Raw genomic sequence first — 20,849 nt, forward strand, 5'->3', positions numbered from 1 at the left:
GTGCGTTGTGTGTGCTCAGTCGTACGTCACACTGAATTTGATAATTTGTGAAAATTCCTTAACGAGAATGTCAATGTTTCCATTTCGATGCGTCCCCGATTTTAGTTCAATTAAGATTCTTGTTTGTTCAACATTTTTTACTTACTTGTTTTAGCAATAAATCGCTATTGGCCGACAAACAGGTCACCAAATATTTCGTTAGGCTTAAGAATGAGCTAAGCACTTCGAGTGTTAGGTGTTCGCGAGATGATCTTTGTAACATGAACGATATCACAAGGAATCCACGATTCTATAACAAACAGATTCGAATATTACAAATGAGTTTCACTCATTTAATTTGTTTATTGTGAATAATTTTTTTTTTACCTGGATCATATGCTGCTGTACGGTTTGTGAACTTTCAACCAATTCACATATAAAGCCTAGTAGTTTAGAGCTGAATTGTCGAAATGAATTGCAGAATGAAGACAAAAACGATGGAATTGGGGTTGAATTTCAGGTGTGATAATACCCGTGTGACGTATACATAGCCATGTGTAAGATAAAGATGAAGGCAAAAAACATCGGGCCATAACAAAGAAAACGGCAACAAGAAACAAAGGGAAGAAAGATATAAATGGATCAGTTGAAATGAAAATCACATTACGAAGTATTATTTTGGATTTATGTATCAATTTACCATAATGCTGGATCTCGTTTGATATCACTACAACCATCATATGGCATATCCAGTTGTGAAAATAATGGAAAAAGGACTTGTATCCCACCGATTGAATTTAAAGTACAATGAATTGAATGTGTTACGATAGCCTTAACGTCCTGTAGAGAAAGAGAGAAGAAAAGAAGAAGAAGAAAATAAATAGAATGAAAAAAATTTCTTTTACATACACTCTTCCACCGTGATGGAAGCAGAAGCATTGCTCAGCAAACGTAGAAAAAATCAAGCAATCTCGAGTTAAATTTCATGAGCTGTTGGGCAGGCGCCCCTTGAAGGCGAATGAGCAATGGTCTGAGCTCAGTGTGCCCACAAATAAGCACAAGAACGAGACGAATAATGAAGGAAAGTGAATCAAGACCGATTCGAATAAATATAAAATAGAATGTTGAAACAGCGATGTCAGATGTGAGTAACTGCCGCATGTGTGTTGTTAGGTTTAGGGTAAATGCGTTTATAGACCATATGGAATGATGTAAATGTTCACGTTATACAAGTAAATGAGACTGTATTAAATGTAGATGCAAAAATCAATTTCCCTCTCTTATTTTGATTGGATTGCGACCGATGAGAACACAATACATACACTCTTTCAAATCTGAAACTGTATATTCAATGCCATTCCATTTCTTATGCTTTCGAATTTCGCATACACATGCAAACCTAAATCTCCTCTTGCCTCAAAATGTTTGCTCGAATAGAAAAGTAATTAAATTTTTTGTCCGCGATGGCAATTAATTGTAATATTAAGAACTAAGGGGATTTATCTCTCGCGAATGCTGCGAATGCATTCGCATTTCAGAACAAAAATTCGAATGTTTGCGAATGCGACGAATGCGGCCATGACAGCGAACTTGTGACTACATAATTCACTCGTTCATTCGTGTTTGGGCATGCATTCGCAACGCTGCCGTATGATTTCTATGTGAACATTCGCACTCGCATTCGTGAGAACGGTCGAGAACAGCGAAATACGACTGCTATAACGAATGCGAGTGCGAATGTTCACATAGAAATCATATGGTAGCGCTGCGAATGCATAGCACTGAGCGCGAATTTGTGAATAAAAATTCGAATGCCAAACCGACATAGAAGCCCCTAGATTAAGAATAATCAAAAAGTCTTCGATGCATAAATCTGGATCATCCAAACGATGTCACCTGACAAAACAATGACATTTGATACAAATTGGAATGAATTTTACGCAGATTTTCTTTGACATACTCCAAAGCAATCATTTGCAAGCAGTATTAAACTAATTACGTTGATGCAGATAATTGCCCGGTGGATATTATTAATAATATGATGGATTGAGCTGAACTTTTATCTGTACGCGCTTACACGTGTACACTTCGAAGGGCGTGTTCACTACATTGTTGGCATAAGAGACGTAGGGTGAATGATGACTTGTTGTGTATCTTATCCTGTTAAATTATACTGTCATAGAAAATGCAATAGCTTACGCATTTATCCATTTTCAACGTACAACTATGTTTGAGTGTGGCTGATCTAAACAACATATTAAATACGCGTTGGAATAAAAATGGAATTTTGTCTCTTTTTTCATTTTCTTGAGTATGAAGATAATAAATGATCTTAATTAATTAAACGTAACTCAACATCAAACACTTTGTCATTATGAACATCAACTAAAGGTTGACACCTCCACATTACGTGCGCACACGTGAAAAATGAGCTTTTTGTACCAAAGCATTGGCATGGTTGGCTTTTTTCTCATCATCATTCTATCTTTTTCATGCTATGAGAATGAGCAAGAGCATAGCAATCTGATACCTTTCCATCTGTATATTCAAGTGAGGATCACAGTGGAGCTAACAAAGATACTGTTTGTCGCAACAAAAAGCAGATTGACAAATGTCAAAGACTGAACGAGCAGTAAGCAAACAAGAGGCATTGCTCGTTAAAAAAGCAATCAATCAAAAAAACACCTTACCTGTAACATCAAAGCATGTGGCGTATGCACGAAATATGAAACGTTTCCTTTTGGAGCGGACTGTAAACACAACTGGCCGTCGGTTGCCACTGGATTGTACATGAATACAATTGCGTTTGATAGCTTCCCATCATAAAGAACCTGAATGTTTGTTTTTTTTTGAGTTTTTGCCATCAGTAAACGATATTGTTAACATCCGGGAAAAAAAGAAGACAAGAGCAAAATAAAAGGATAATGAAATCATTTTATGCTTATAAAATTGTAATAAATCATTTTCAGCTTCATATATGCTTTTCCAATTTATTTAATCAATTTCGATTCCCATTTTGCGTTGCCATTTTATTAACCAGTTTAGACATCTTGAAATATCAAACCATTTTTTGTACTTTTATTTCATTCACAAAAGTCCCTATAGATCAAATCAAACAAGTGAAAGGTGTCATAGTGCAGAAAAAAAGAGGAAAAACTTGAGTAACATGCATTCCATTTGGAGTTGGAGAGTATTAAGTTTTTTTTTTTCATGTCATGAACGAGTTTTTTTTGTCTCATCAAAAGTCACATTTTTTCTTATTTTTCATTACATAAAGTAACATCAACGAACAGAACAGTCATGCTTTGGAATACTTCAGTTGAAAAAGGAGACTTGTACATAGTATTGTTGTATGATGTCGCATGCTTGACAATCAAATTACGTAAATGATGCTTCTAAAAAATTACTACGGAAACTATTTTACTCAAAGAATCCACCGTTTTTTTGTGTTCCATAGCTCAACTACTTGGTACTTAGTCTTTAGCTGTGTTGTATGAAAGCAGGTCAAATGTCTTACTAATTGGTCAGGGACAGGGCTCATTCAGGATATACTCAGGTGAAATGAGGTAGAAAATAATTTCCAAACATAAAACCATGAATAATTCATCAATGTGCAGTTGTGCACAAATGCAAATGCTTCCTTTACACAATAAAATTTATATCGATGGATGTAACACATTTCATGCAGAAGGCAATTACCGTAAATCATTCAACTGAAGTATATAAAACTGAACGACAACAACAACAAAGATTATTGAAAAAATGGAGTAAAAATAAAGAGTTCATTTTTTAAACCAATTGAAAAAATGATGGAATACCTATGATCAAAATACTCAGAAGTCTTGAAATGTTGGGTCAACATAAAATGTTAATGTCAAAAGTGCCCCACTTCTTGGTGTACATAAATTGTGTGTAGCGACCAATGCATATTATATACATAGCGTTAGTGTGGTTGTAATACACAAGAGAAAACTTAGCATCGTATGAGTTGCAATTGGTGTGAAACTTTAGGCAATGTCGCTTAAAAGTAAATATGTGTGTGTACAGGGGCATTCGGCCATATGGGTTTGATATTAACACTTTTTTCTGATTTATTGCCCAATAATATATGAATTGAAAATTTCGTGCTACTGGAAATGCACATAATCGATAGCAAAAATAAATCGAGAATGAAGCCAAACATTGCCCCGTGAAAAAAAAAAACTATCAATCTACATACAAAAAATCCCTTCAACTGAATACAAAAAGTATTAAAATATTATGCAAATTAAAAGCCAAATAAACAAAGGTAAAATAAAGTACGAAAAATAGATGAACACAAAAAAGTCGAAATCGAAATCAATAAAATAAACTTATTACATAATGGAAAAAAATAAACAAAAGCATCCGGAAAAATAACTGAAAATACTGAAGGAAAATGAATAATAAATAAATAAAATAAAAGCATGCTTACTGATGCAAAATTATGTTCATCAATAACAGATTGATTGGCATTAAGGCTACTGTTTGGGATGGTTGCCACACCGGTGTCCGTTGTTGGTATGGCAGCAATATTTGGCAAAAATGCATTAAGTGCGGCAATTGATGATAAATCAATGGTATTATCGATCACATCGCCAGCAATAGACGTTGAACATGATGCAGTTGAAGTTATTGGATCATCGCTAGATGCTGTTGCAACACTCACCCTTTTATGATTGTCCGGTAAATTAAGGTAGCACTCGTTGTCGAATCGAAATTGGGACTAGCATATTTGTGTGTGTGTGTGTGTGTATCATTTTTTCCAAATTTCAAAGTTCGGTTAACATCGTTATTACGTGTCGGTTTTATTTGGTGCGTTGTGCGTGCGAATATGTATTTATTGTCAATTTGGATGGCGGTCGTTTCATTGCATTGTTTTTCATATTCATTGTGTGTTTCATTTTTGTTCAGTGATTTTTTTTATTCAATGATGTGCATCAATATTTTGATATTTATTTGGTCAGTTGAAAAAATGAATATTATTTAAATTGCATAGATTTTTTTATAAGTTCGTTTTGGTGCAGCGCAAATAGTGAGAATTCGTGTGTGTTTTTTTTAACCGAAGAAAAAAAAAAGAAAAAAATGTTTTTTTAAAATAATGAATTGATTGGTCATTTGTATTTGTTTTCTTTGAATAAATATTGCGTTCAGTTAAATTCGTTTTTAAATTGGGTGCCTTCATCAAATTTATTGTTGTAAATAGTTCTGTGAACAACAAAATGTTCCGGCATGATTTAAAAAGAGCTTCAAACATTAACGCAATATGAAATTGCGCTAAGAATTTTTGGAGTTGAAACAAACAACACTCTTCTACTGCTGTCCATTTATCATTTCGTGTTTCTTCAATTACCTTGTAACCAGGACCTAATCGATGCATTGCACAAATCTGTTGTGTTGTTAATGCTTCGCTGAACAAATAAATTGCTGCCATTTGACCGCAAAATACGCGCTCTTCATCCAGTTCGGGTGTTGCACCAATATAACATTTATCAAATGGCTGTGAATTATTAACACGTTAAATAATCAATTAATTGAATCAACACATCAAAATCAAGTTAAATGTCAATTTTTTGCATACACTAAAATATCGATTCAGCGTACGCAAAACAATATCTTTACTCATCGAATGAGACGCAGCGAGCCATACAAATGAAATGAAGCAAAGCAAAAGAGAATCGCAAATCTCCAATAACATATATATATAATCCGTTAAAATATAAACACGAACACAATGGTTCATTTTGTTTTCATTTTTAAGTCTAATGGCGAAGTGTATGCCCGCTGTAACGTTCCTTCATTTGGCGATGCGCGCTTCTCTTCCGCTTTGCTCCATCTCATCCGAATGCGGAGCCACGACTCACTCACTCGATACGTACACTGCATTGATTTTAATTCTTCGGAAATTTCTGGAAACGAATATTATTATTCTACTCATTTTTTATACAATTTATTTACTTAGATTGAAAGAACTTCAATGTTAGTACTATCTAAAGTATTTCCTTGTTTCGAAACTTTTGATTCGAAAGTCATGAGAGCGGTGAATTTTTGAATTGAAGATGCTGTGCCATTTTAATAAGTGCAGTAAACTATTAATTATGTTGAAAGAGGGTCGGGTCAGCTTGGCTTATTAAAACTATCGTAATTCTGTAACGGTGTACAATATAATTGAATATCCATGTAAAAGTGGAGAAAACAAATTTCTTTTGATGGCTACTACAATTTTCATGCCATTGAATTGTGCGTTCAACGATGTAAATATACGTCCCTCACATCTAATGAAACGAGCATTCGAACCATTTATCATGTGAAATGCGGAGATGAATAAAGAGAATAGCGGAAAAAGGAAGAGGACGGTTCAATTATAAAAAGCACAGTTGTCTTATGCTTTGAGTCAAAGCTCACAAAGTTTTGCGTCAGTAATTACGCACGCTCTCACTTCTACTTGATGCTAAATGTGAAATGAATCATTTTATTGCACAATCATACTTACATCATTAGCCGAAACGAACCACGCCATTTCCGTACTTGATGCTAATTGACCATTAACGAGGCACTTTATTTCACTTTTAGTCCATCGATTGTATATATAAACAATGGCTATCATATACCACTTTTGGAAGGAAATAAAACGTAAAGAAGAGGAAAAAAAGAGTGAATGAAACGAGAACAAAAAATAACGATTAATAACATAGACATATGCTAAGGATAATGATTTCAAATGAAATGAGTGAAAGTGATCCCATAATTTTGTGAATGCATTTTGAAGAAAATTTGCTGAACATTCTCATATATTGAGGCGAATCGAATGGAAACGATTGTTTGGATAATAATACATTTTCATTTCCATTCGCTAAGCCAAATGGACACCATTTCAAATGGACTGTCAAGATCACGCGACACATTTTCAAATTGAAAACCAAGAGTGCGATTTCCATTGAAATCCCGTTCTCATGTTGCCATCTGTTACTTCCGCTCGTTTGGCAGTGGAAGTCATTTGGCAAACGGCAACATCAGTGCCGTTCGCATTAAATTCGAAAAGCACAACACAAAATGCATTCAAGAAATTACGTGACGGTGGCAGTGATGCAAAAATATAACATGTACGTACCTTTCTCGGTTGGAATTCGTATTTAACACAATGTTGAAAGCCTTTCCCTTTGACTTTCATTGACGTCAATACTAAACAATTTCCAACGAAATGGGCTGTATATCCAACGCCTTTGGATGTTTTGAAACTTTTAGTTGGAAACGATGAACAAAAAAATGCAGAGAAAAATGCACAGCAGAATCGCGACCATAGACAGATGAGATAAAAAAAAAACAACATTAAAAAATGCAACGCAATTCCAAATAAATTAAGTTAGAGTGAACAAAAAAAAGGTTGGAGGTGTTGAAAAACGAAAATTACATAGTTGTTGCTTTTTTGTCTTCAGGGCACTCGCAATGCATATCCCATTCGCACGAACCGTTACGGTGAACAAATGTGAGCGTCGGTTTCATTTCACTCACTGGTTCGTCATTTATTTTTCATTCACCGAAGCAAAGTAGCTACGCTATACCCACTTTGCTACAGTTGTAAAATTTAAGTGAAGAACTGAAATACAAAAACCAAGTCAGCTGAAATATACCCGCAGCGAAATTTATATACATTCGAAGCCAGAGAGCATCGATGGTCAGAGAAAATTATTCCGTGAGCCGTAAAAGTTGTTCGCTTCAGCGAATGCGCAAGAGTTTTTAATTAAAAAATCGCTGCCATGGTTTTTCGACACTCATAGACACACATTCACTTGAACAAGGAAGTGTTATTTTCCACGGAAAACAACTCTTATGCAAATGGAAATTGGTTTTTGACAAACTTTGACTCGTTTGACCTATAATAATCAAAATCACTAGTTACGAATGGCATTTGCAAGTCACAAAATTGAATTTTTCCCCTATCGTAACATAGGCTTTGTGTCGATTGGTGGAGCCGGTGCTCTCCCTCGCGCAATTTATGACAAAAAGTCCATAATCAAGTCCATAACCAAGTTGATTGGATATCTTTCTGTGGAACATTTCGCGTTATTTTTTGCCCAAACCAAAAGCTTTTTTTCTTTGCGAAGATTTACAGTTTCAATCTTACACATGGAAGTGTACAGATACACAATCAAATGCCCGGAAAACCAAAAAAAGAGACAATTTTCCTATGCAATCTGATTGTGTTTTTTGTGTTTCTCTTTCAATTGATTCTAATTTCTCACCAGTACAAATACGGCTTCTCTCGTTCGATGTTGACTGAATTGATGGGATCTAGTCGGAACCACGTTGTGAATGTAAAACCATTTTCATACGGCCATTTCGCTAGCGGTGGCAATACAATACCCTGAAAAGAAAAGAAAAGCAAATGCAAATAAACTGGACAGGAATTTTTTTACGTATTTTGTGTGCGCGAGTGATTTTTTCCCTTTATTTGAGCTTGTGATTGCATACCAATACCGATTCTTTGCTTTCGACAATCATCATGGCAAAAAAAATGGAAGTTTTGAACGAAAAGATTTTTGGATTGGATTTCAAAGCTAACATCGTTCTGAATTCAGCTAGCATGCACATTGTTGGAAAATTATTTTTGAACGAACAGTTTAAAAATGTTTGGTCTGGTGATATTGTTCGGAATACCAGAGGGAGCTTGATAATATCCATTTTTGAAGTAGACATCAATTACGACAATTGAAATTGGTTATTGTTCCATAGTTTGGTGTACGATGTGGCATATTGACAAGTTTGAGTTTCAACATTTTGATTGCTATTGGATGTACTGAAAATAACAGACAATTGTTTTTCCATCTGTCCTTTGGAATGATTTCAATCATTCGGTCAAATCGGCCAATGGGTCAATAATTGGGAAAATAATGCATTTATTCATTTAAAATGACAAGGCAATACGAACTCCATTAAATAAAAGCTTTGAGCATAGTGTGTCGCGTTTTAATGCATCAAATACAACAATACCTAATGGTAATAATATCTACCTGAATGTTGAAGTCCTAGTGTTTAATAAAATGAAATATTCGAAACAAAATCCCTCTTATTTTTAAAATACGAAGAAGAATATGTAAATAAAACGATTCAGTCATTGACAGATAACTGAGTATATATGTTGGGCACATTTTGTGGAGTTGATGAATTTAAACCTACTTTTTCGATGCTAACCATTAAAATATTTGTCACAAGCTCATGAACTCCACTAAATTTTATTGACATGGTAAATATTTATGACACCGATTTTATTCGAAAATGGTGTGAATTTTCAGAAGATTGGCACTGAATTGGTGTGGATTCTTCATTTGTTTCACTATTGGGTGTGTGCAAAAGTTTCCGGAATCCGACAACAAATGTCACCACTTGCTTATGCGTTGTAGTAGATCAATGACAGATACATCATTTGAAAGGCCTATTCAAATACTGTCAAAAACAGTCAAGAGTATTTCATTTGTTTGTGCGCATCATATTTTTTCAACGATTTAAAATTGGTCATGTTATAGTGTTTTTTGGGGGGGGGCCTCTTTTAATCATTCGATTTCAAGAAAACTGCCGCTGAAGCTCATCGAATGCTATCGGATAATAAAGAATGGGCCTTTCTCGATCAATTCAAGCATGAAAAATCATATTTTGATTGTCAGCATTCGTCAATATAGAGGGCGCTGCAATCACTCCCTCGAAATCGCGCATTTTTTAGATTTGGGGGGGTGGGTGCATTTTGAAAGATGGTATAAACTGGTCCAAAATTTAGCTCTGATCGCTACCAACAATAACTAACCGGTATAGATCAATTTCTGACAGCAGTATCGAAAAATTGGCCCATTGCCGCAAAAATAGTTGTTTTTGAGGGAATTTTTTTTCATGACTTTTTACCAATTAAGTGCAGAATTTCTAAGAAGCAATTGAATTTGAAAACTCCTTATGCCCCCTGCGTATTCTCCAAACACTGCTCTATCTGACTACCACTCGTTTCAATCGATTCAATATCACCTAAGTGGAGAACGGTTCACTTATTTTCAAAAAACCAAAAAATGGGTGTATACTTTCATAACCTCAAAAGTACCGTTATTTTTTTCGAGAGGTTTTTTGTAAATTTGCTGAAAGATTAGCAAATACAATCGCTTCTGATTGACAATAATTTCATTAGCTTATATTCTAATTTTATTATGGAAATAAATGTATCTTTTCAGACAAAAAATTCCGGAAATTTTTGCACACACCCAATAATAAAAATTTACTATAATGTACAGAGAAATTATTTTCTTTACTTAAATTAAAATGTAAATTCATGGCAATATTGAAAGCAAATCAAAAACGGTGATAAATTGTAAGAGGGATTCGTCCTGTTTTTTGCACCATATACTCAATAAAAAATAAAATCAAAAAAGTTCTATTTTCAAACTGATATTATCTCAAAGACTTACCGATCCTTTGCGCCCAGGAAAACTAAAAAACACATCCGGCCCGTTTCGATGCGGCATTTGACGTAGAACATTCAATAGTTTGGCTGAATGACGTGGCTGAAAGAGAAGGATTGCAAACATTCAAAAATATGATTTTTGAGCATAAATTTAATATTTTAATAAATATTTTTAATAAAATCATCATAGAAATGGAAATGAAATTGAAATAAACTTACCCATTTCCCATTGACAGCTTTCATTGCACCGAACAATAATTTAAGCTCTTTAACTGTTATACTATAACTTGCTAACACTCCCAACATTTCGATCAGTAAATCTGAAAATAAACCACACATAAATTTATTTTAGTGTAAAATATTTGCTAATTGATTCAAGTAATTATTGACCGTATTAAAGTCATGCATTAAAAAAAAAATACATTAATCCCTTTTGATGATGACCACAATCCTACTGCACGATCGTAGATTCAGGTCTGACCAATTCAATTATATGTCTTTTTTTTCAATGTAGCACATGTTATATTAAATTTTACGAATAAAATGAACGTTCGTTTGTTAAATGGCACGTGTCTGAGCAGCAAATCCAACTTACTTCCGAAATACAAATATTTTGGTGCAAATACACCACATCGATCTAAATGAATACCACCAAAAAAAAATCAGTTACTTTCAACAGCTTTTTGTGGTTCAATGTATGAAATAATATCCACAACAGAAATGACAGAAAAGAGATGCAGTGGTGCGATGACGGAGTGAAAAATGGGAATACAAATGTTTGAAAAAATCAAAATCCGTGGAGAATAGATATCAACCAATACTACCTAACTTATATGCTATAGCAATGTTTGACGTTTAGAAATGCTGTGGAAACTTTGTTGGGAACGTCGCCAAACATAAGTTTCAGTACGTACGTGTGAAAGTAAGTCTTTGTGTGTACGTTCGTGTGAATGCAAAGATTTTGAATCCCAAAAAGTCTATGTGCACAGTAAACACAATGATTCTAGCAATGTTGAGATTTGACACTTGATTTTGTTTTAGTACCATTTGCTCTAGAAAAAGTTCAAAAGTTCCATAATAAATACATGAAGCTTTGATTTTTCATTTAGTACATTTTGAACTTTTTCTAGAACAAATGGTACTCAAATGGATATTAGTGTCAAATTTCATATTGCGGTTCTAAAAGTTAGAACCGTCGTGTTTACTGTGTGTGCGTTGTACACGGAGATGTTGATTCGTGCCGCCATATGCAAACGTCGCATCCAACGTCGCATCATACTGGGTGGCGCTATTGATATACTTTGATCAATGGGACCATACAACCAATGTAAATACATTGATGACAGCGTATGAACTTTCTTCTAAAACTTCACGAATAAAGCATGAGAATAAGGCGTGGCGCCACTATCTTTCCCCAATATATCATTGAAGTCAATGGAATACATAAGAGTTCAAAAGCGCAGCGATAGATGGCGCCTCTATGAATCCTATACGCAGCTTACTTACTGAATATGGCCCATTTGACTTTGATTCAATCGTCAACTAAATACGTGGAGTATTTCTATGTTTTGATATCAACATTCATCATGAATCTTCACTTCACGATTTCAGAAAATCCTATAGGGAAAGCTTTGTTTTTCCTTCTCTATGTGTTATTGGCAAGTAAACTTAACCCGCCTATAATCGAGTTTGCCTCACAAAATTGATAAATCTAAATAAAAATCAGTTCTTCCGCTTTTCATTACACATGTGAGCATATATGTATATGGTACATATAGCAGACACACAAATTGATAATAAAATAATATAAATCACAATATATTATTGATGCTTCCGCCAAAAATGAAAAGTCGTTCTATCTTTCTCTTCCGTTCTGCATTTTTTCCGATTCGCATTTAGAATCAGTTTTTCTAACCCCTATGTCATTCTATCTATTGACATATTCCAGTAGACATCAGTCTCAAATGCTATCATTCTCATTTATTCGATTTTTTTTATTCCTTCATTGGAGTTGAATCAGAATGTGTATAGGGGCCTCTACGGAAAAAATATATATTATATTTATATATGTTCTATTTTCCATAATTTGACGTGAATACGTACGGCCCGTAAGGTACGGGTGGTAGCTTTCGTCACATATTTATTCCATTAGTCGTATGATATACGATTCGTATCACAATGAATGAAATACGTTAGCACCAACGTGCTGTCAAGCATACAATAGAAGAAACACGCACACACATGACAACAGGGAGAACTGTTGGTGATGTAAAAATGTGAGCGACAAGAGAGAGCATAAACGACAAAGTACAGGCCAAAATAAATGAATCGAAATGAAATTCCGAGATGTTTTTATCACATAATTTTTTTTAGATTTATATAGTTGTTGTCTCCGTCCTCCTCTTTTTCTCTCCATTTCTTCCTACTTCATAGATCATATGTAATCTATCGCGTGCGCCATAATCACGGTCACAGATTGATTGTAAACAGCAGCATAAGAAATATGCTGCCGATGTGTGTATGCCTGGTATATTTATGCTGATTTTCCAAAAATTGGAGATAGATTACGAATAAATTGATACGAGGGAAGAAAATGTGTAGGGTATTGATCGAGTTAAAATGATGGTGAGAATATCTTGTATATCATGTTCAACTGCAATTCGAGCAGTTTTAGAATATATGAGAAAGCAAATAGAAAATTCCATTTTCTTTGGCCTCCGTTGGATGCCACAGCCTGCTCAACGTATCGTTATATTTTTCACACGATGTGCCATACGCGCCTTCGGTGCCTTATGCAAATCAATTTTTATCGGAATATTTTTGTCACCGGTTACGATTTTATCACGATATAGTTACGATATACGGAATGTATCGCTTGCGCAATATGAAGCAGATCAACGGCATAACAAATGCGACATAAAATTATTGATAATATGTGTTTGCAATGTGAAACTCTCATGGAAGAGGTATCGACATACATGTGCAAGGGGGAGGAACTTGGTCGTCAAACAAAAATTATATGCACATTATGGCTATAGCCAGGTGTTTTCCCGACAATTTATCCATCATTATAATTTGATAGCATTTATTGAAAAACAATATCAGCTGTCTCAAACTGCATTTTCAAAAGAATTCCTACGTATATATGCTTCCACTTTGTGTTTTTTTTTTGTGTGTGTGAACATTTTCGACATGTAAAAAATGAAAATAATGTACGCCAATAGCGAATTTATGCATTGAAGTGTGTGATTTGAATCGAGATTTAAATTTACGCATTATACAGCAAGCGAATCCTCTGAAGATTCAAATATTGTTCAGCATAAATTCAAAATACAGACACACGCACATCCATGGAAAATGGCAAAAAATGCATTGTGCTATAAAATCATCGCATTTCGTATGTAACAAATCAATTTTACACGTTTCTGCCTTCTTTAATCTCCATGAGATTAACATACATTTAACATTTCAACCAGAAAACGTTTCACTTTGTGAATTCAACGATTCAAACATGAAATTATTTTTCAATTGGACCATACATGTATGAGATTGGAGTCATTCACGCGAATGCCAATCGAACGTGCACTCGTGCAATCTAATTAGTAAAAATACTCAATTTAGATTTGTTGCATTCATTTTGTTATATTTAATAATAAAAATGATGAAAACAAATAAATGATGTGATAAAAAATGATTTAGAATTAACACCTTAAAGACATAATTTTTATCTCTTTTATTTCTTCAAAGGGTGATGGAAAATTTTAGGATAAAAATTAAGAGGCAAAAAATACAGCTAGAGTATGTCTGTGTGTTTATATTGTATGGAACTCACTTACACGCTTCAGCGCCAAAACAACCGTTATGTTTTATCCACTCAAATTGAGAAAAAAACGTGTTTAAGTTGCAGGGCACGTCAAAAGCAACAAGTAAGGCAAGTTTATATTCATATTTTTGTGAAAATCGATTGTAAACAAATGTCTTTTTTGAGCCCCATCTACTGGCCAAATCAATGAAATTTCACAATTGAACTGCTGAGAATAATAGACTGACGATAGCAGGCTTTTCACAAAAGCGGGATAAAAATCTATTTTTCGCAAAAGAGACATTTCAAAAGGTTGCACGCAAGAGAGAAGTATGTTGTTGTTGTATTCACGGCTTTAAAATTCAAAATGCGATAAAATAAAATGTTCCGTTTGAGTGCAACCTTTTGAAATGTCTCTTTTGCGAAAAACAGATTTTTATCCCGCTTTTGTGAAAAGTCTGCTATCGTCAGTCTATTATTCTCAGCAGTTCAATTGGTGTTGCTTTTAACGTCTAGTGAAGCTTAATATTGTTCCAAAGAGCTATCAACCATGGATTTGCATTCGAAAATGTTCTCAGAACGTCTATTTCTTTTTGTATGGGATCCTACCGCATTGTATATATACGATTATATAAAATGCCCAAAAGAAAGCAATCAATTAACTCTACACTAAAAGAATGCCAAGTTTAGGTTAGTTTATTCTACACTATTTAGATGCCCGCCAAGTTAAAAATGCTCTGAAGATTCGGCGTAGCTTCGGTGTGAAATAACTTGAGTTCAATATTATGTGTAATACAAATATATGTATTTAACTTAAGTTAAATGACTCCGAGGTTACACCTTTTGTCCAGTACATTTTTAACTTGAATTTGAATTATCATTATGCAACGCCATCTATATGCTAACTTAGCACATGCTAAGTTAAAAATATACTGGACAAAGGGTATAGCTTCGGAGTAATTTAACTTAAGTTAAACCTGGCATTCTTTTAGCGTAGAGTAAATTGATTGGTTTCTCTTGGGCATTTTATTCAAAAAAGTCATTTTAATGATGCAAGTTAAATTTGTTTGCATTAAATGACCCGAAAAGAATCGATGTTTTAATCATTTAAAATGTACTGTGTGTCCATGAAGGGGTTCAACTTTAATCGGTGGAATTTGTAGCCACAAAATACCATTTTAGTGAAGGGAAAAACAATAGAAAAAATAATTTTAAAAAGCACTTCACTAATGAGTTGCTGATTTTATCAGTGACTATCAATCATTCTGATTTCGAGCTTAAGATAACTTTAAAATTGACTGATGAAAACGATACATTTTCGTTCTGCATCATTACTATTCTGTATCGATTTATTTACTAATTGGCTTGTATATCTACAATGCTTTATTTTCAAAATGGTTCAAATATATTGAATAATGTTCTAGAGCACCCGACATTAATTATGATTGAAATTATATAAAAGTTGTGATTTGAATTGTACGAATAAATAAAACATAATTTGAGTTGGGTCAAAAATTTAATTCGCATGAACTTGTTGGAAATCAAATTATAAGTTGTAATCAAAAATATCCAACGAAAAAAGTGAATGAAACTATGAAACAACCATCGGATGGAAGCTAAGACCGAAAACAACTGTGGTGACGCGAGCGCCCTCAATTCAAATAGGAAAATCAATATAATTTCGTAATTTTTTTCTGAACTAAACAGCGCGCCAATTTGAATTTTGTTGATGCTTCCACCCTATGGAAACAACCCATAAATTAACATTATACATGTGCATTACTCATTTCGATTTGCGAGGGAAACATATTAATAATTTGAGCTTTTAACATTATTCTGCCCCGGCACACTTATTTCGTATCGCGATTTCCGTCCTGCTCTCGCCATCATCAGTGAAATAAAATGAAGCACAGGTATTGCTTCCGGATAATTTAAAACGTAGGTGCAAATTTTCTCGTATTTCATACAGTTTTCAAATGAAGCAAAAATAAATTCCGTTCTGAAATATTGTGACTGTGCTTGATTGTTCACACAGTACATACACGTATCGTCAGTTACAGAAATATAAGTTATTAAAAAAAGGAGCATACGAAAAAATAAGAATCGTATGCATGGAGAGAACTATACCCTTCTCATGGTATGTTTGGCAAATGTACTCGCCAGGGAATCATTTGTAAAATTACATTCAAAACCATGTGTGCAGCATGCACGGACATGTGACGGTTCAAAACAAACAACAAAAATTATTTGATGCGAAAATGTGAAAACAGGAAAAGAGGATGCGAAAGTCTACATTAATGAGTTCACAAAAAACACACAAACGTCTATGTACATGACGGTATAAAGGGAGAGTGAAGTAACACACGTGAATAAATGAAGATAAATGTGTTTGGTGCATTCAGACGCAATGGCAAAAACTGGGTTTGTGCTGTTGTTTGAGTGCGAAAAATAAGTCACTCGAATATTTTCACCGTGCACTGTTCATTCATACGAGAGAGAGAGAGAACTGCCAATGCCAACGCCAACAAAAAGTATGATTGCGCACCTCTCATTCATTTGCAAATCATTTGCGAAAAAAATTGTGAATAGATGTGTTAGAAAATGATGTTGGAAATAATAACAGCAATGGCTGTTGTACGGAAACGAAATGTGTGAATGATAGAAAAAGGGTTATTTGGCATACAAGTGCTACACTCTCGTTGTTTTCTCTTCTATCTTTTTTGCTCTCTTTCTCTCTGACAGTTTTATAATTTTACAAAAAGGTAATTTTCGCTCCATGTTCACATTTCATGAAAAAGGTTATTGTTAATTCAAAGCAATATGCCTCTCATGAATATTATGTGCACGGGAATTTCACGGAATGGGTTTTTCCCTGCCTAGCATCAGGTGAAACTAGCTTCATAAAATAGATTTACCACATTTTCTGATGCATAAAGACTTATTCACACAGTGAAAGACTAATTTTCATAAGGACAACTATTCACAATAATAAAAATGGCATTTTAATTGCAGCCGTCATGATTTATCTTCTGCATGATTTCTCACCGACGCGGAAAACGACGTTGTTTTCGTCGACTCCATCAAACCATTTGTTGTCGTTTCAGTGCTATGAAATTATTCATTACGGTTAAAATGTGTGCACCCATGAATACACGTTAAATTTGAATATGTCATTAAAATCAATGGGAGCGTATGCATTTAGAATGCGCGAAAATTGTTGCATCTCTGAATCACAATTTTAATACAAATGAACATTTTAAACAATTAAAAAATGAACATAATGCTCTTCATTTGACAAACAAAAATTATATATAGATAAAGACTCACCAGCTACAACAGTTTCGGCACGTTGCAATCGCATTAAAACATGTTCAATTAATCCTACGTCGGTACACGCCTGCAAATTGCGAACACTTTTACGTAATATTGCTATGAATACGCTCCATATTTCCGCCTGAAAAATAAACAAAAAATATTTATATATATGTATCTTTATTGTTTTTTGCCTCAAAAAATAAGCAATTCCTCCAACAATTCAACATAAATAGCAATTTATTTTCGTTTGTAGTAAATTCAGAACGACGCAAAAAAATATAGTTATTTCAATATTTTGTCTATATTGCAGACGATTTTTTGTTTTATTCTAATAAAAGGATTTCAATTGCCGACAAAACTTCCATCAAAAAAACTTGAATCTCTATTTTGTAGTAGAATAGTTTGAAAATCACAGTATTTTCCATCGAGTTTTACATTATCCTTTTGATAAAGTTATGAATTCTTTATTTACTAATTGGTAGAGATGAATACATTTAACAATTGACGTATTTGTGAATATGGCAAGCTTATGCGTACAATGTACAAAAACATGCATAGTGATAGAACTGCATAAATTTTGATTGTAAGACAAACATTTAAATTCAACGAAAAGTAAACTTTTGTGAAAAAGAGAAAAAGTAGTTAACCCTTTATCACATTTCGGTTCCTAAAGTAACCAAATACGCCAGACGCTATAGCTATGAAACCACTGAATATTTTTACATTTTTGTTTGGAAACAAATGTAGGGAATTGAACTAGCTTTCATTTGATACTTTACAGGCTACAATTGGCTGGCTGAATGGAAAGTTTTTTCTGTTCATGTACTGCTGTAAAAAAAATGCGAAATTATAGCAGAATTCCACATTTTTCCTCCTCTTATCTTGTGGGTTTGTTCATTCTTTTCAATTGTTAAATTGGGACTCGTAGGACCAAAACACATCAATTTAACTTTCTGCATCATTAGTTTTATGAAATTTAATTTTTTCAAGCTTTTATAGTGATTTGACACTTTTGACTCTTTTCCGATTTTCTCGACAAATACGCAATTTTTCAAAAATCTAAGTATGAGGTTTTTCTCTATTTATGGTGGCACAAAATATATGTCAAAATGATTCAAAAACAAAAAATTGTGCATCAAAGGGTTAAAATTCGGTTTTATATTGCTGTGTAAATGCGAGAAACGATGCATTTATTAAAAGTGGTAATTTAACTTCGTACGATGCGATAGTTGATAAAATTATTTTCTCCATTTAAGCCACAGCTTGACTCTCAGTAAAGTACACTCATAGCTTGATGCCAAATAAAATTTGCCAGCGATTTTATTCTGATGAATTCCTTCACATACACATTCCTATTATAACACTGATTTTATGAAAAATACATATACGCTTCCAAATACTTTATGCAATCTGCTCTTCACCCAATCTGTAACACATGTCGCATGTTTGCCGTAACTTCCGTGTTAATTCCATAGTGCAGTAATGAAATTTCTGAGAGTGATGCAATCAGCAGAATATCCACAAACTCCAAAAAGATACATAAAGCGTGCATTGTGGGCATACATGCATATACGATATACACTCAAGAGTTTATGTAGTTGAATATTCTCTCTCGCTAGTGCTAACCACTAACGGAGACATTTTTTAAATATTACAGCAACAAAGTGAGACACATCTTTCAGTTCTTTTTTGCTATATAGAGACGCATAACAATAATTATAATTTGTACCACAATCTAGCTCTTTGGAGAGCAACAAATATTGTTTATTGTACATCTTCACAGGTTGTTTCTGCTGCAAAAACTTCAACACAAACGGGCAGTTTTCAGTTTAATTTCCCAATGGAATCATATTGTTCTGCGAAAATAATTTTCCATTTCGAAATGGAGCTTTTGCATTGAAACGCATTTCGTTTGATGGAACGTCAATCCCATAGCAAAAGAGTGCTCAAACAAAGGAGCGGGAGAGAGTGTCAGATGTGGAATGTGAATTGTTCATTGCATAAGATTGATCAGAAAACAAATAACTAAGTTAGGATTCTTTTTGCTCATACAGTAAAACCTCCCAATAGTGGAACCTCTGTTTAAGAGAAACCTCGAGTTAGTGGAAAAAAAATTCGGCCATTGAAGTTTTCCTTCAAAATGACCTCCAAATAAGGGAAATTTTACCTCTAGATAAGGGAAAATGGCTCTTTTTGAGCCAAATTTTTTTGACCAATTCTTTCTTGCATAAAAATGCTATAAAAACGTTTTTTTTTTTTGCATTTTCACCAGCAAAACCAAATTGTTTGCATATGATTTACACGTGTTTTCATCCTACAGATTCTCTAAAATATTGATTGGATAATTTATTCTTCTTGTTTATGTATTGTAAATGCATGAGGATTACTTGAGATTCGTGAGCGAAGTAAATCAGCTGTGACTGAATCACACTTGAAAAAATAAAATATGGAATTTGCAAACAGTAATTCGGTAAACAATACATCTTCCCTTATATTTCTATACAGGTTACTTGGCATTCGATTCTCTTGTGATTTTTTTGCCATTTACTTGTTACGTAAACAAAAATAGTACTGTTTCGATCAATATTTCAGATAAGGCGATATATGCGTGGTTTGTACTTTCAATCTGTTGGATTTCATCAAATAATTATTCCTCTAATTAATGGAAAACACATTTTTAAAGCATTATAAGCTTCTCAATAGTGGAACCTCTGTTTAAGAGAAACCTCGAGATAGTGGAAACAATTTTCGGCCGGAGCGAGTCCACTATTAGAAGGTTTTACTGTATTCAGCTTCGAAACGGTTCCTTTATGAAACATTTTCAATTCATTTCAATCAAAAGTAAATTGAACTTTACTGATTCAACTGAAATATCGACATCACGTCTCATGGATCATGCATTCAACACAATTTATGTTGACTGTACTTTTGTGCCGTAAAACTCATTTATAACCTCATCGATGATAAAGTCGTGCCCAACATCCAACAGCAAGTTAAATTCTCTCGAAGTGAGTTGAAAACTAAGTTATTGGTTTTTCGTGATGAATATGATCCAAAGTTGGTGGAAAAAAGATTAGCTACCAGTAAAAACTTACTCCCTTTAGCTGATCAGTAGCAAGAGCCAAAATCCGTAATATCAAACTCGAGGAAAGTTTTGGTCGTTAACAGACAGCCCAGATTGATATAAATCCGGGGAAAAAATATTTGCCTCAAGTCAATTTCACTTGGACTTGTACATAGAAACCAATATTCCGTGGTTAAAAAGACATACATTTCATACCAATCAAATTTGGA

At 33.9% G+C, this 20,849-nt stretch overlaps 1 protein-coding gene across 38 annotated transcripts in view; it reads right to left on the minus strand.

Moving 5' to 3' along the window:
* Positions 1-20,849, minus strand: part of LOC129568451 (neurobeachin) — a 168,809-nt gene that overhangs the window by 18,507 nt on the left and 129,453 nt on the right. For 29 of the 38 annotated variants that reach the window (XM_055446350.1, XM_055446320.1, XM_055446321.1 and 26 more), the window contains 12 exons: positions 17,568-17,694; positions 10,658-10,758; positions 10,443-10,538; positions 8,241-8,362; positions 7,109-7,235; positions 6,491-6,610; positions 5,351-5,497; positions 4,433-4,723; positions 2,670-2,810; positions 680-819; positions 367-436; positions 146-289 (listed from right to left, as the gene is read on the minus strand). In XM_055446350.1, coding sequence (XP_055302325.1) covers positions 146-289; positions 367-436; positions 680-819; positions 2,670-2,810; positions 4,433-4,723; positions 5,351-5,497; positions 6,491-6,610; positions 7,109-7,235; positions 8,241-8,362; positions 10,443-10,538; positions 10,658-10,758; positions 17,568-17,694 — 1,626 coding nt within the window. The remainder of the gene's footprint in view (positions 1-145; positions 290-366; positions 437-679; positions 820-2,669; positions 2,811-4,432; positions 4,724-5,350; positions 5,498-6,490; positions 6,611-7,108; positions 7,236-8,240; positions 8,363-10,442; positions 10,539-10,657; positions 10,759-17,567; positions 17,695-20,849) is intronic. The other 9 variants (XM_055446332.1, XM_055446337.1, XM_055446336.1 and 6 more) reach the window with 1 other exon arrangement.

The sequence above is a fragment of the Sitodiplosis mosellana genome, unplaced genomic scaffold, assembly GCF_009176505.1.
Source record: "Sitodiplosis mosellana isolate CC-2019 unplaced genomic scaffold, AAFC_SMos_1.0 Smas_scaffold_19, whole genome shotgun sequence".
Taxonomy (NCBI): Eukaryota; Metazoa; Arthropoda; class Insecta; order Diptera; family Cecidomyiidae; genus Sitodiplosis; species Sitodiplosis mosellana.